This window comes from Rhinolophus ferrumequinum, chromosome 7 (genome assembly GCF_004115265.2).
Source record: "Rhinolophus ferrumequinum isolate MPI-CBG mRhiFer1 chromosome 7, mRhiFer1_v1.p, whole genome shotgun sequence".
Taxonomy (NCBI): domain Eukaryota; kingdom Metazoa; phylum Chordata; class Mammalia; order Chiroptera; family Rhinolophidae; genus Rhinolophus; species Rhinolophus ferrumequinum.
In genome coordinates this window covers 36,853,298-36,869,819 of record NC_046290.1, presented here as the reverse complement: position 1 = coordinate 36,869,819, position 16,522 = coordinate 36,853,298, and the positions used below count along the sequence as shown (strand labels likewise).

The 16,522-nt window shown below is 36.4% G+C and overlaps 1 protein-coding gene across 2 annotated transcripts in view; it reads right to left on the bottom strand.

Moving 5' to 3' along the window:
- The window catches only part of RAB3C (RAB3C, member RAS oncogene family), a 234,016-nt gene extending 225,708 nt beyond the window's left edge, over nucleotides 1-8,308 (bottom strand). Inside the window, exon 1 of one of the 2 annotated variants that reach the window (XM_033110554.1) lies at nucleotides 8,032-8,308. In XM_033110554.1, coding sequence (XP_032966445.1) covers nucleotides 8,032-8,049 — 18 coding nt within the window. In that variant the 5' untranslated portion in view covers nucleotides 8,050-8,308. Of the gene's footprint in view, nucleotides 1-7,231; nucleotides 7,376-8,031 lie in introns of those variants that run through there. The other variant, XM_033110553.1, reaches the window with a different exon arrangement.
- Between the last annotated feature and the right edge of the window lie 8,214 nt (nucleotides 8,309-16,522).

Below are 16,522 nucleotides of genomic sequence, written 5' to 3'. Positions count from 1 at the left end.
TAATATAAGACCCGGTCTTATATTATATAAGACCTGGCATTATATTATATTATATTATACCCAGTCTTATATTATATTATATAATTTTTGCTCCAAAAGATGCATTAGAGCTGATGATCTGCTTCAGGTCTTATTTTTGGGAAAACACGTTATATAGCCTTCTTCATCTTCAAGCCAACAATCCTCATGCTTTAAATCTTTGAACTCCCCTTCTGCCATATCTCTCTGAATCCAGCAAGAGAAAGTTCTCTGCTTGTAAGGGCTCGTGTGATTAGATTGGACCTACCTGAGAATCCAAGTTAATCTTCCTGTTTAAAAGTCTATAACATTACTCCATCTGTAAAGTCCCTTTTGTTATGTAACTTAATTTATTTACGTTTCAGGGATTAGGGCGCAAGCATCTTTTTTTTTTTTTTTTGAAAAGTGTAGGCTATTCTGCCTACCACAGTATACTAAAGGGAGATGATAGACAGACAGACAGACAGACAGATAGACAGATAGATAGATAGGGTAGGTAAGTAGGTAGGTAGGTAGGTAGGTAACTCAGTAGATATACAGGACAGACAGTTGGATGACAGATAGAGATATGCATATATCAAAAAAGTTGATTTTTTTTTCCCACAAATAAAACTCCAGACACCAATGGCTTCATTGCTAAACTGTATTAAACACTTTAAGAACCAAGATATATCAATCTTACATACCAACATCACTCAGAAAACAGAGGGGAAAAGAACACTTCTCACCTTGTTTTGTAAGGCCTGCATAACTCCGATGTTATAACCTCATAAAGACATTAAAAGAAAATCAGAGACCAAAATCCATGAACTTAAATGTAAAAAAAAAAAAATCATCAAGGAAATATAATCAAACTGAATCCAGCTATACATAGAAAGGACAATACATCGTGACTAACTGAGGTTTATCTAAGGAATGTCATATTAACTAAAAAAGCAATCAACATAATCCAACAGAATAAAGAAGATAAACCATGTGACTACCCCAATAGGTGCAGAAAAAATATTTGGCAAAATTCACCACCCATTTATGTTAAAAACAAATACCCTCAGCAAACTAGGAATCAAAAGAAATGTCCTCAATATGATAAGGTATCTGAAACAAAGCAACAACAACAAAACAACTACATCTTACCTTACATTTAATCATGAAAGATGAAAGGCTTTCCTCCTAAGATTTGGACAAAGATAAGGATGTCTGCTCATCACATCTACCCAACATTGTACTGGATGTCCCATCTTGTGGAAAATATAGAACACACACACACACACACACACACACACACACACACACACACACAGAGGTCACTGGAAAGAAAGAAGTAAACTGCTTCTATTTGCAAATGATTGTTTATGTAGAAATCTTTTGGAAGTCTAAAATAAATCTTAAAAAAGTAATCAGAAATAATAAGTAGATGTAGAAAGGTCTCAGGACACAGTCAAGACAAACAGAACCCTAGAGTCCAGATACAGTTTACATCTATATTTAATAAACTAGATTTCATCAAAATAAAAAAATCTCATCAAAATCCACTATTAAGAGTATGAGTATTTGAGCCACAGATTGGCAGAAAATATTTTTAAATATATTTAAAGAATTAGTTTCAAAATTATATAAAGATCTCCTGCAACTAGACAATAAAAAGACAGCCCCCATCATAGACAAAAGGCTAAACAGACACAAAGCAAGATATACAAATGGATGGTAAGCAGATGAAAATATGCTAACCATCACTTGTCATCAAGTGAAATATCACAAAATACCCATTAAAGTCACAAAAATTAGAAAGGCCACTGACACCATACATTGTTGAGGATGTGGAGCCACTGGAATGTTCATACACTGCTGGTGAGAATGTAAAATGGTTCTGTCACTTTGACTAAAGATTTCAGTTTCTTATAAAGTTAAATACACACTTACCCAATATCTCAGCAATTCCACTTCTAGGTATTTACCCAAGAAAAATGAAAAGATATTATTATAAAAAACACAAATATTATAATGTTTATAGCCTTCATCATAATGGCCTCAAATTGGACATTACCTCAAACTCCATCAACAGGAGAATGGATTTAAAGAGTATCGTAGATTGATACAACAGTATAATATGCATCAATAAAATGGACTGTATTGATAAATGCAAAAAAATGGATAAATCCTCTGTACATTATTCTGAGCAAAATAAGCTAGATTCAAGAGTACGTAGTATATGTTGTACAGAATGTTCCTATTGTATATTTTACATAACTACTTTAAGTTCTAGAATAAATAGAACTTATGTTTGGTGAAAAAAAGTGAGGACTTCATTTTGTCAGTGGAGAAACAGGAGAAAGAGCATGAATGAAGGAACTTTTGGGGTTGACTGGAAATGTTCTATATCTTTCAAGTGCTTTGTGTTACAAAGGTGTATCCATTTATTAAAATTCATCAAATTGTTCACTTGAAATTTGTGCATTTCAATGTATATAAATATCTCAAAAACTTTAAACAAATGAAAAATGCTAAAAATCTATATAATTCCAAATAAATCTAAAAGATTTAAACTTCACAGATCATAGTACCCTTGGTAATAAACTGTGACCTACTAAGATGGCTCCTTTAGAACCTCTGAACCCACATAATGAATGAAAAAAGGAGAAAAGGTTTAACCTATGCAACACTTTTTCAGGTGGCACAACTGTTTATGTTCAATAAATTTAATGTCCTTGCTATAAGAATAATTGAAGGAAAAGACATTCATTAGCATAAAAAGTATAGCTCCTTCTTGGAATATGATGGTCAGGAAAGAAATTTCTAGTTCCGATATAAGCTTAAAATGGCAGGGGAAAATTGTGGTTACACATGTAATAAATCTACAACTTCTTCAAATGAAAAAGTGGATATGGAATGTCATTTTTATCCCACAGAAGTTTATTTTTACTATAGGTTAATTCCCCTCTCTATCATCCACTTTCCTTTATACTAGAAAGGTGGATACTTCAGATATTTGCTCAAATGGAGTAGAAATTCTTGTTCTTCTAATGTCAACTAGGGATTTTCTGTTTCTTTCAGGGATGAGAACTAAATTTCCATTTCTTATAAAGATAAAGGGGCCATCATTGAGGCTGGGTATTTTCAGAAATTCAACAATAATGAAATGCAAGAATGCCACATACTTTCCATAGCCAAATGAAATAATGATATTTAGACTTCTTTGTAAGTTGTTTTTGTATACTCGTACAGCATGGCTGTATTTAATATCGTTTATGGTTTTCACCTCAACTTTACCTTCAGCCTGCATCTATATTCTCCTCATTTTTAGCCAAACAACATTTTTGGTTTTTTGGCACTCTGCTCCATATTTTGGGTATATTTTATTTGTTTGTTTGTTTCGTTTTTTAAGTTCCCAACATAGTCATGAGGCTCTGCATTTATGAGATGACCCAAAAGCTGTGGATAACAAAACTGATGACTAAGCATTTAATCAGAGACAATGGATTCCACTTTGGTCCTGCGAAAAAATTCAAATCTAAGAGACACAAAGCAAGCCATCTTTAAAACATTGCCCCTTCTCTAATATTTGATTTAATTCACACAAGTTTGTTTTATAAACAGAAAATAGAGACTTTTTTTTCTTTTGAACCAAATGAATGAATCAACTTATTAATATATCAATAGTGGACTCATTCTTTACACCACCCTTTTGTGTCTTCTTGAGGAACCCAAAAGAATAGAGGAAAGAACATGGGCTTTCTAGAAAGAGATCTGGCAGAATCCTGAATCTATTATGTTGGGAAAGTTACCATATTTTGCCATGTATAATACACACCATGTTTTTGGCCCAAACTTTCAGGGGGAAAAAAATCTTTCATTTTAATTTTTTAATTCAAATTTTTGGTTACATTTAGGTACTTGTTTTTTGCATTATAAAGGAATTTTAGCATTTATTTTTTTAACATATTATGGTACAAGAAATTTTATATAACAAATAATTACAAAACACAAGAACAGATACAAGTTACAAGAAATTTTATGTACCACATATTTTGTAATTTTATGTAACAAATTTATGATATTTACGCATCATAGAAGGCCAAGAACTCATCATCTTTGTAAGTTGAACCTAAATTCAACAAAACCGATGTTGTATTCCACGGCATTATTTTGCATACAGATATCGTTCTTGATTTCTAGAGTTACACTTTTAACTCATAAGTATAACTAAATTAATTAAAAACATTTATATAGATACGGAATTAGTACTACCCAAGTATAATGCACATCCTTATTTTTCCTTCACAAATTTGGGCAAAAAAAAATATTTGCCATTTTACACGTGGCAAAATGTGGTATTTAATCTTAACAAGCTCCAGTTACCTTGCCTGTGATTAGAAATGGTGACCTCCAGGACCATTTTATATTTTACACACACACACACACACACACACACACACACACACACACACACACCTGAATGCAAGGCACAGTGCTTGGCACAGACAAAGCACTAGAAACATTGGAATTTGTTCAGTCTGGCTGCTCAATGAAATGGCAATTTGTTCATCTGAGTCTTTCCCTCAAGTCATGAGCAGTGCTATTCCCCATTTCATTTGGCCCTCAGGATTTATGGATGCACTGAATGAGAAAACGAAAAATGACCATTTCCTGCATTAAAATTCTAACCCATCATTTGGAACACTTACCAAATGGTATTCCTAGTTATTGAGTTACAAAGAAAATACATATATCAAAGACTATCGTGGTACATTATTTTAATAGTCACTATAAAAATCAATTATTATTCCTCATTTTCCATCAACTTAGAGAGCCACATCTTTCAGAAAATATGCATTTATCAAAGAACACTACCTTGAACAGAACACCACATCAAATGCTCTTTAAAAGACATTATATTTTTAAAAAGACTTCTTTGATTTAATAAAATATACAAGCAAATTAGGAAATCAATTGTTAAAGAGCTTGTTTTGTTTCACATCAACACATGAACTAAATATTTTTAATGGGGGAAAGAATCTCTTAAGATAATGCAACTATAGAATGAGGTTTTGCTTGTTACTCATTTTCCAAAAACCTAAGTAAAATTCTAGGGCTATTATTTAAAATGATGATGTATTTCAGTTTTTTAAATAGGAAAAAAAAAGAAGTGTCAACTATTCATTTAGTTGCATTTTCTTATATCAAAGTCACCTGGAATGTGATTATGATTCAGAAGTATGGGTGCTGAGACATCACTTCCCACTTAAAAAGAATATAAAGCATGTTTATAGTTTCTATTCTCCCTACATTTTATATATTTGAAAACCTGATGACAATAAAGAGGGTCACCATAACAACAATTTACTTGTTAAATTGAATCAATGAATGTGCTTTAATTAAATATACTACAGAAAATAGCCTTTGATCTCTTAAAATGCACATGTTATCCATGATAGCATTTGGGCATTTAAATTTTTAAATTTCAAAAATCTAGTCCGAGGAATAAAGTACACAACAAGCATTAAAATAACTCCATCCATAAGCAAATTAATTTTATTACCTATTTTTATATTAATTCTTCCATAAAGTTCTGACTAAAATAGGGAATTACAGTTCCTACTACTATATAGTTAATATGAAATAATTTAAAATATTTCCTAAGGCATTAATTTCATACAGTTCTGTCACATTTTAATGACCCTTCTGAGCGTTCCAAGCAACTCTCATATGAAAATAAAAATGAAGATGCAGTGTGGTTAATTTTTTAGTAATTTATTTTGACAGAAACACTTCAGTGCATATATGGGATTGATTTAAATACTAACAATATACTTTTAAAGTCTAGGGTCAATGTTTACTTATAATCCAATATGATTAATATAACCAGTTGGCTCCTGGCAGTACCTCCAGTAATGGAAAATTATCACAAGCCAATATATCTTGATTGCAACAGCCTGTACCTTTATTGTCTATCCAGATTCTTTTCACATCAGGTCTGTAATGAAAAGCTAAGTCACAAAAAGAGGTATTAGAATACACACAATGGGGCCACTGTTCTCTGGAACAAATCAAATTTTCAATAACTCATAATGTAATTTGAAGGCTTCCATTATATAATCCTTCAACAAACAAGTATGTTCTACAGATTTTGTTTTTCATTTAACCGTCCAGTCAGTGTATATCTTAATATACATAACCCATAAAATAGATTAAAAGTAAATAGATGCATATGTTTAAAGTCCTTGACTCATGAAAAAAATCGATAGAAAATGCTTAAGCAATAATTAAAGTCAAATATTTATATTGTTGGATTTGGCAGCAGAGATGGGTTCTCCAGAGACAGAACACGTTCCAAATGATGTGTTCCATTCTCCTCTCAGCCCCATTCATAAAGTGCCTTACTGTTACGCAACGGGATCACTCTACTTGGTTAATGAAACACAGGCTGAGGTTTAGCGTTCACTGGTTGTACATAAACGAGAAAGCATCACTCATCTATCTTGACTTAAAAACAAAACTTAACCAAGATGTGTAGGCACAGGCACCGGAGTCGAAAGCAGCAAACCTAAGAATGTGATTGTAATGCGGCATCTCAGTGTACAACAAATGGGCACATCACTCAGGAAAGCTCAGAAAGGGGTCTCTGAAATGCAGTAGTAAACCAGTTGTGCGAACAGCGATAACGGGTTGGCATAACTCTGAGACGAACCAAGCTCCACCGTGTTTGCTATTTTCCGCTGATACTATTAGGGCCCTAATTGAAGAAAGGGGACTCTGGGGACCCTAACATTGACTTCTCCTTTTTCATAACGCGCTCTGAAACAAGCGGATGCGTTATATCCCGACTCCAGTAGAGAGCTCAAAACCCGGAACCTGGCCTTAAGTCCGTGCTTTGCACCGCTATCACAAACCAGGGAAGCCAGGAAAGAAGATCAATGCCAATACTCTCGAGATTGTATGTTCCTCTGACTTGTTTGCTCGGGCTAACATTTTAGACAGATACTCTCACCCTCCTTTGTGGAGCATGGGAAGACATTAAATACCCCTATCCCTCATCCAGACAGCCCCACGAAGCTTAGAGGAACCCAGCTCTGTTCCTCAGGACCAAGTCAAAGTCTCATCTTCGTGAGTGGCCGCCTGGACCTTCCCTTAGATTGGAAACAGTTTATGCTTGGACCGAGGATGAAAGCATCGCTCTCAATTCCTCTCGAGGCCACACTTTTCTGTATAGACCCACCTGCATGGGAGCTTCGTGTCTCATTGTTCTCGAAATGTCCTTTCTCTCTGGCTAAGACAACGCTGGCCCCGACGCCCAGTCAAGCGTGCACAGCCCGCGCGCTCCACGCTCCACACTCTGCACTCTTAGGTTTCGCTACCCGGCTCCAATATCAGCACCGGAGCTGTCCCCTCCTGGCGCCGCACACGCGTACTGGCCGGGAGCCTCGCGCGCTCCTGGGAGTTGTAGTCTGATCCAACCAGAGCTTTCCTACAAACCCGCGAGCCTTGAACTACAACTCCCTGCAAGCCAGCATTTAAACAGGCTGCCTCCTCCAGTCGGTGTCGGCCCCGGAGCCTCCCTTCTCCTTTGGAATCGTTTCTGGTTGTTACTGCTCTCAGCCTCTCAGCCCGTTTTCTGGCAAGGTGCAGGCGAAAGTGACCTCAGCTCTTCTCAGCTCGAGATTTTTTATTTTCTACCTATCGCCTTCCGAAACTAGATTGTGATTCCCCGATTAGGATACGCACTACCTTGTGCTGAATACCAATACAAATGCAACCTGCGCTCGGTTCTGGGACTCTCCGCCCTACGCCTCCCCATCCCGAATCGGGAAAGTTTATACATCTCCATAGGCAGAGTGGGGTGGTTTTACAATTTCATTCAGCAAACACGGGGTAGAAAGACAATGAATAGCACACACATAAAGTGGCTTTCTCGCACAGCTACATTAAGAGACACACACACACGCACACCCCGCTCCCCCCAAAGTCCTCGAAGCGAGATTTCATGCAGAGCATACAGAGGAACTCGCTTCTGCTTACCTTTCCGTATAGCTCCATTGCAAGTCGAGGTTCCGAAATTCTCAGTAATCTTTCCTACAAATGAAGTTAGGGTCTTCCGCAGGAAGCGGAGCTAAACGCACAACACAATGGAAGGGGTGGAGGTGGCGGCTGGCGTAGGGGGAGACGAGGAACGTGGAGAGCACAACTGATTTAGATAGACGGCTTCTTTGCTCAGGAAGGAAAGCATGGAGTCTTCAAGTGGCAGCTGCGGAGAAAGAACTGAGAATCTCTTAGGAAGTGCCAAGGGCGCGATCACGCTGGGCAGCCCCTCCCAGACCTTCCCCCAGGCACCTTCCACCGTCATTAGCGCGCACACAAAACCGTTGCTAGTCTTGGGCCAGAAAGCTGCTAGGGCACTGGGTTATTTATCCAAAGCAAGTCACATAAAATGAACACATTCATCACCAGAGCCCAGAAGAACCGTCACAGGATAAGAGTTATCCCGTCCTTTCTTTAACACAGAGCCATTCTTTACATTACAATCGTACTCCTCTCAGACTAGTTCAAAAATGGTTTTGTAATCTCGAAACTGTACTTTCATTACATTTATCTTTTCCCCTCAGTTGACTAATCCATGTTCTCTGTGCCTATTTACAGACATTCCTCTCCCCTTAAGAGTAAACGTTAATCTATCCAGTAATGATTCTGCCTTTGGCAAGAGGTCAAAGTGATTATTACTGGAGGTAGAGTGGAAAAGGCATGAATTTCATATTGGCACAAAGACATGGAAGCAATAACTTGGATCAGCTTGAAACTTCATTGCATTAGACAAGGCACAACGGAGGTTCTGAAACTTTAATATGCTTGAAAAAATCTCACGGGGAGAGGTGGTTTTTATTTTTAAGTAGTGCCTTTTATTGATTTTTATCATGGGGGGTGTTTAAAATAAATATTCTCAAGGCATGCGTCGAGATGATGATTCACTACATGGGATGAGATTTCTGGGAACTAGCATTTTAAAAAACACTAGAATTTTGATGCAAGTGGTTCTTTGCCATAATTCAAGAAACACTGCCTTAAAATAATTTATATCTAAGAGTTTTGCAAAGATACAATCCTTAACAATTTAATGGATTGACTCAATAATGCAACGACAATGTATTGAGAACCTACTATGTCCAGCTAATTTCAGGGTTTGGTTTTGTTTTTGTTTCAGTTTTAAGAAATTAAAGATCTGTGTTCCAATCTTGCAATCAGTGAGAATGTAATACGATATCACTTACATATTTTTATAACTACTCAGAAAATACATTTTAAAATGCCCCGCTCATTGTCGAGGTTAAGTGATGGTTAGAGCAGTTGCATTTAAAATAGCTAACAACAAAATTAAAACGTAAAAGGTAATCCAATACCAGTAGGCTTCATGGTAGCAGCTTATTAGAAATAATACTTCCGCTATTTTTTTAAAGATCTACGTAAAGGTGCATCACTTTATAAATATTTTTCCAGGAAAAGTACGAAAAATAATACTGACACTTAAATATATATAATTATTTAGCATTTAGTAATAAAAAAATTGCACAGCTTCTTAGAGTTGTCTTATTTTAGAAGAATTTGCTGTAATTTTTGTACAACCATCACCTTCTGTAATTCTTAGAATTCAGTCTATCACAGACTATATCTAAATATTACAAATGTTAAACTGTTACAAATTTTCTATTCTTGGAAAAGTCCATCCTTTTTTGACATTTTATTAAAATGATATATACCTCCTCAGTTTTATAGTATGAGGTCTGACAATTAAGTTCACACACTCATCCTAGAAAAATGACAATTAAGTTCACACACTCATCCTAGAAAAAGTGCTACATACCTCATTGCTGAATATCACTATGGTCACCTTCGAAGTACTCCCCTTGGGAAGCTATGCACAGACACCAACACCTAGTCCACCCTTCAAAGCAATTTTGGAACTCTTTTTCTGGAATGGCCATCAGAGCTGTCATCGTATTACCCTTGTTGTCCTGAATGTCATCAAAATGTCTTTCTTTCAATATTTCCTTTATCTTCAGGTAAAAAAAGAAGTCATTGAGGGCCAGATCAGGTGAGTAGGGATGATGTTCCAATACAGTTATTTGTTTACTGGCTAAAAACTCCCTCACAGATAGTACCATGTGAGCTGGTGCATTATTGTGATGCAAGAGCCATGAATTGTTGGTAAAAAGTTCACGTCGTCTTTTTTTCATGCAGCCTTTTCAGCACTTCCAAATAGTAAACTTGGTTGACTGTTTGTCCAGTTAGTACAAATTCATAATGAATTTGGATTCATAATCCTTCTGATATCAAAAAAGGTTAGCAACATTGTTGCAACAAGTTCGCGAACTTAATTGTCAAATCTCATATGTCTCTTATGTGTGCAAGAACCCACAAAAGTTGAGTTGTAACAAAAAAAAAAAAAAGAAAACCGAGTTGCAAAAGATTTGGGAGAACTTAGTTCTGTCCTGTTTCTCATATGTTTTTTGGGTAATTAAGTGGGTGGAGGGAGTAAGAAAGTTAGTCAGGGATCTACTAGACAAACAAAAGTAGGCTGGAGCTCATTGTCTCCCTAAAGTCAGAACAAGAGTACTTTGGCTTTGCTTGAAATCAGGTCACATGTATGAGTTTCACTCCCAAAGTCACCAAATGACAGCTGGAACTCCAGCTCTTACATCCACATGTAGGCTGCAAGAAGGAACAATTGATGAAAAAGGACATTCCTCCCCATCTCTTTCAATACACCAGTGCGCTTAGATTGCAGTGCCATGAAGTTAGTCTTATGACCATACCTAGTTACAAGGGAGGCTGGGAAATGTAGTCCTTATTTTGGGAGAGCATGTGCCCAGATGAAAATCAGGAATTCTGTTACAAAAGAAGGGAAGAATAGATATTGGGCGACAGCTGGTCGTCTCTACCACAGGGCATTAGGGGGACTATAAGATAAAGCTTGCAGCTTTTTCCTTTTTACAATTTTACTGAAATGTAAATGTCTGCTTATTTTAAAATGTACCCATTCCCAAGGATCTCTGGAATGTAACAGCAATGAAATCCTTAAAAATCGGGGAATTATTCAAAAGTTAGAATACTCCGGCTCTTGTTGAGGAAACAGGGAAAGAGTGAAAAGCTCTCCACTTACATATGAACCTGAGGTAAGTTGATATGAAAAACATTTTTAAGGTAAAATATAGTTAATGGAAGTCAAACAGGCCACCAGGGAATGTCAGAGTCTGTAGCATGAGCAGCTCCCCATATTAGAATGTAGAGCAGGCTCATGGTCCTAAGTCCAGAAAGTTGACTTACCCAGGGTCACAGAGGTCATTAGAGGGACAGCTGAGATGAGAACTCTTAAATCTTTGTCTTTAGGTTCAGTTTTCTTTTCATTGTCCTAACTCGCTATTCATTATTGATTGACTTCTTTTTGCTACCCTGTGTTTATCTAATATTTACTAGCATTCATTTTGTTTTCCATTTTTATCTAGTCTATCTATTATTCACGTTGTTGTTATCATTCCTTGTTTTGTCAGCGCTATTAAACCATACAATTCTGTGAAGTAGTGTCAAATGGAGATAATTGATTTGAGTAAAACAGAGCTAAGAACAAAGATAGTTAATTTAATAGTAATTAGCAATAATGATGTTGGTTAAATAAAATAGCAATGGACACTTTGCTTCCATTACTGTTACTATCTCTGTGCTGGGACTTACACTGAAAAATAAAGTAACTGGGACTTGGTATAAGAGATAAGGATGCCCGTGGGGATTCACCTACTTCCTCAGGCAATCCTTACTCACATACGCAGTGCATGGATATGGCCGGTGTCTAACCCTAGATATTTCTGGGACCATTTCCAATAAAGCAAGACGTTTTTCTGACCTGAGCCCTCTCTGACTCACTGTGTTAGGTCTGCGTTTGATTTCAACTTTGGGCAACACTTGCATCAAGAAATGCTATTGACTATCTCATGTTCCCTTTGGAAGAAATTAATCATCCCCATGATGTTATTGATTTCTTTTTAATTAAAAGAAAAAATCATTTTAACTCTTCCTTCTCATGGAGTTTTCAACCTACATATAATCATTATAAGTAAGGTGATTTGTAAAAAATAAAAGCACTCCATTTGAATGAAAAGAAAATTATGCTTTCACTCTATAACATAAATATGATCCTATTAATGATAGCTACCCTTTCTTCTATACCTATTCTGTGTTCTATACCTATTTCTTCTACCCTTTCTTCTATACCTACCCTTTCTTCTATACCTATACCTATTCTTTGTATATATTATTCCGTCTTATCCTCAGTAATATTACAAAGTAGTGTTATTAACTTTATTTTACAAAGAACAAAATTAATAGAGAGGTTAAATATTTTGCTTAGAGACACCTAGCTAGTAAGAGGTTGGGCCAGGATTTAAAGCTCAGGGTTATCTGATTCCAAATTTCAGACTCCTGCCCATAGTTTTTCTCATAAAAGGTAATGTTGCCTCAAAATAATATTTTACACTGTCTTACAAATAAGTTTTACTGACTTCGTTGTTGTTGACTTTGCTTGGAAACAAGTATGCTACATATAGTCCTCTTCTGGAATTACTGAGCTATTATCTCTTTTCATACAACACTTTTTAATTTGAGAACCTTTAACATTTTCAGATAAATACTGATTCATTTGATGCACTAGAAATTAAGAGCTTTGTATCAAATTCAGATCTTTTGGCGAAGTGTATATATTATATTTCCAGCTCATAGAAGATAGTCTTAGAATAAACAGATTATAATTATACAAATATTGAGAAAAACAGAGGAGTACTAAATAATTATCCCCACATTTCATACAGAATACTTATTCAGCTACAGGGTTTAGATTGGTAAACTTGGGTAAATATCATATGACCTATATCTTTATTAAATTGTGGTATACTTCCAAAGATAGATATCATTTTTTAATAAAAAATCATTACTCTTATAAAGCTATTACAAATTTTGAAAACAATTTTACTGTCAAGGTCTGACTTAACTCTGTGGAGTTGAGATGATAAGCTTTCTACCTCTAAGCTTCTCACCTGAATGGAACAGAGGGTAGCCCTAAGAAGCATCTCTTAGAAGACTTGCACGAGAGTGAGAGAGAGAGAGAGAGAGAGAGATGATGGTGGGGGTGGGAGACTGGAGGGGCTGAGACAGAAGAGCATGCTGTTGGCACCAGCTACAGTCAGCCTCAGGCCTTCAGTAGCTGGGTGCCTAGAGCTACCTGTCCATACCTCTGAGCTAAGCTTACATCTCAGAGCCAAGTCCAGCTAAGAAGAAGAATGAGGTCTTGACAAACATTCATGTTCTGAACTTCCATAGCATTCAAAACATGACAGATGAATACACAAAGAAGGGATCTTACAGACAATCTTGCTCAATTTTCCCACTTTGTGGATAAGAAATTTGATCTCAGAAAAGTGAAATGACCTACCTAAAGCCCCACAGGTCATCCAATGCTGTTGAAGGACTCTGACAAATACTGAAAAAAAGACTATTCTGGAAGTATGTTATAATTTATTAATATAATCAATTTTATGTGAATCAATAATTTTCATTGAGTTATTTTTAGGTATACATCTTATAATTTAAAATGGAGTAAAAAAAAAGACTTCTGTCTTCATCCTTAAGGGAGCTCTAAACTAGTTCAGGAGACCAGCTATAGAAACAGGTAACAGACAACAAGACATCAGCAGCAGAAATAACGCAAAGAAGTACCTGATGAGTGGCCTACACATCTTATCATTAGTAACTGCTTTGAAGATTTATAGAAGAAAGTAATCAGTTCAAGGAAATTTTATGGAGAAGTAAATGATGCCTCTGGATAAGTAGGTCATCCAATTGTAAATGTAGAATGAGACACAGACTGGGAGCCCTTCTAAGGAACTTAAAGATTATTTAGTTCTTCTTTCTGAGTTTGAAGATAAAGAAATCAAGGCTCAGAGATTGGTAACAACTCAACTAACATCACACTAATTAACAACGAGCCAGGACTAATATACGAGAACGATTCACATGACATCAAGGACAGAGTTCTTCTTTTTTTTTTTATCTTTTTTTTTTTAATTTATTGGGGTGACAGTTGTTAGTAAACTTACATAGATTTCAGGTGTACAATTCTGTATTACATCATCTATAAATCCCATTGTGTGTTAAGGACAGAGTTCTTGGTAAATATATATTTCAATAATCATTACTTTGGACTTGAACATTTATTTGCTGTCTCATAACTTGATCAAACTTGTACTCAAAAATCATGAAACGACCATGAATCAGAAGTCAAAAACCTCTTGCCAAAGATATGTGACCTGATATCTATCCTATGCTGGTTGAGAAATGGGGTATAAGATCTAAAGAGAGTTGACGTATATTCTTTCTTCCTCAAAGAAGGGATTGTGAAATATTTTAAATTTTATGATTTTAAAAATGTGACATAATAATTAAGTTGCAGACCAAACTTTCATTATTTTTCTAATTAAAGTTAAATTTGACCCAAATACCCACATATCAAGATGGTTATAAAGTTCAGTATCAACTGGTTTGACAGGAATGGGGCTAAGGGATTCTCCTTCCTTCTTTTACACAAGAACCACAGAGAGAGGCAGTGCAGTAACATTGTAGATGTTGGACATTTTCAATGGTCACTGATGCTGCCCTTTTTCAGGTCAACACAGCCCGTTGGCAGGCAGGTAACACCATTCTCCCCACGCCAAGCTAAGCCAAAGAAATTCTGATCAAAATCCCAAGGTCACAGGCACATAGTGTAACAGTTAGCTTTTCTCTGTAATAAACAACCTCAAAACAGTGATTTAAACAACAATCATTCTTAGTTCATCATTCTGTGGGTTGACAGTTGGGCCTGGGGTTTATTGAGCCCTCTTTCTGTCTCAGTTGGTTCACAGATACCTCTGCAGTCAGCTACAACGCAGTAAAGTGGCTTTGCCTCTTAGGGTTGTTTGGCTTTGTATGGGAGATGGGAGAGGGACCAGGCCATGTGTCTCTCGTTTTCTAGTAGGCTATCTCAAATCTGTACACATAGCAGCTTTTCAGGGTTCTAAGAGAAAAAGCATAAACACACAAGGCCTCTAGAAGCCTAGGTTCACAGCTGGTGTAGCGTTTCTTCTGCTGCATTATGTTAGCCAGAAGAAGTCACAATTCAGCTCAGATGAAAGAAGAGGAGAAATAAACTTGATTTCTTGATGAGAGGAGCATCAAAGTCACATTTCAAAATGACTCAGATACCAAAGGTGTGGAGAATGTGGCCACTGTTAGAAGCTACCACACGCAGGCCAGCATTGCGTCAAGGCTCTCCCACTTCAAAGGCTCTGAATTCCATGGAGCTCAGGCTTTTGCTGCTTTTGAAACCATAACTCCTATAACCTTCCTAGCTTCGGGGGATGTGTCAACCTCACAGGGCCCCTCTTCAACACTCAATCACAGTACTTCTGCTGATTAATTTTCTCTTTGAGAAATCCAGTTTAATTATTTACACAGACCAGAGCCTTTAATAACAAAAATGTGTTCAGAAAATTCCTTCCAGCTCATCCACAATAGCTGATTACTTCTTCTGGCTGTTACCTACCCCAGAAGGTAAGTAAGGGAATGATTCCTGGACAGGGGAACTCACAGCGCCTTGTCACCACTATTGCAAGGAAAGAAACATTCATTCTCCCATAATCACCTTATGGGGCAAAAAGGGACTCAGTCATTTCTCAATAGCTATTCTGTCACTTTTAATTATCAGTTACTCTCTCTGCCACAAAATTTATCGGAGACTTGAGCTAAAAATGTTATCAATCATCTCCAAAAAAAAATGTTGTAAGCAATATTTTGTCCACAAAGGTGTTATCTATGTCAAATAAATATTTTTCTTCTACCTGATCCTTTAATTCTTTCAGAGTCTGAGTATGTATGAGTTCCTGAAGGGAGGAATATTATATCCTTATAAAGTACACATTTAACTCTGGTTGAAATCATTATTGTTGAAGCACACTTTATATTGCCATGACTTTTTGAGAGGTGCATTTTCTTGATTTCATTTGCGAAAGACCCTGATATAAACAATAGTTTTCCCTTAGAGGAACAAAGACCTCTTAAAGGAGAAGCTTATTTAAGTATTAAAAATCACAGTTAGCATAGACTCTGCACTAGCATAGATTAGTGCCACGTCTTCAAGAAGGCCAGAGTAGTTCTATAGGAAGGAAAAGGAATGTAAAAGAGCCGTATTTATCTAAGACTTACTTTATACTAGGGACTGCACTAGACACTTCACGTAGTTTAACTTTATATTTATGTTAGCAAGAGGCGAATATGATTGTTGCCTCTGTCGACAGGAAAAGATGGCACAGTCAAACTGGGATTTGTAGAAAACTTACTAAAGGACTCTTTACAGAGCTGTGAGCAGTGTTAGTGGAGACCCACAAGTAGAGCACCCTGGGACTAGAAACAACAGGGAACCAGTGATAGCCCAATG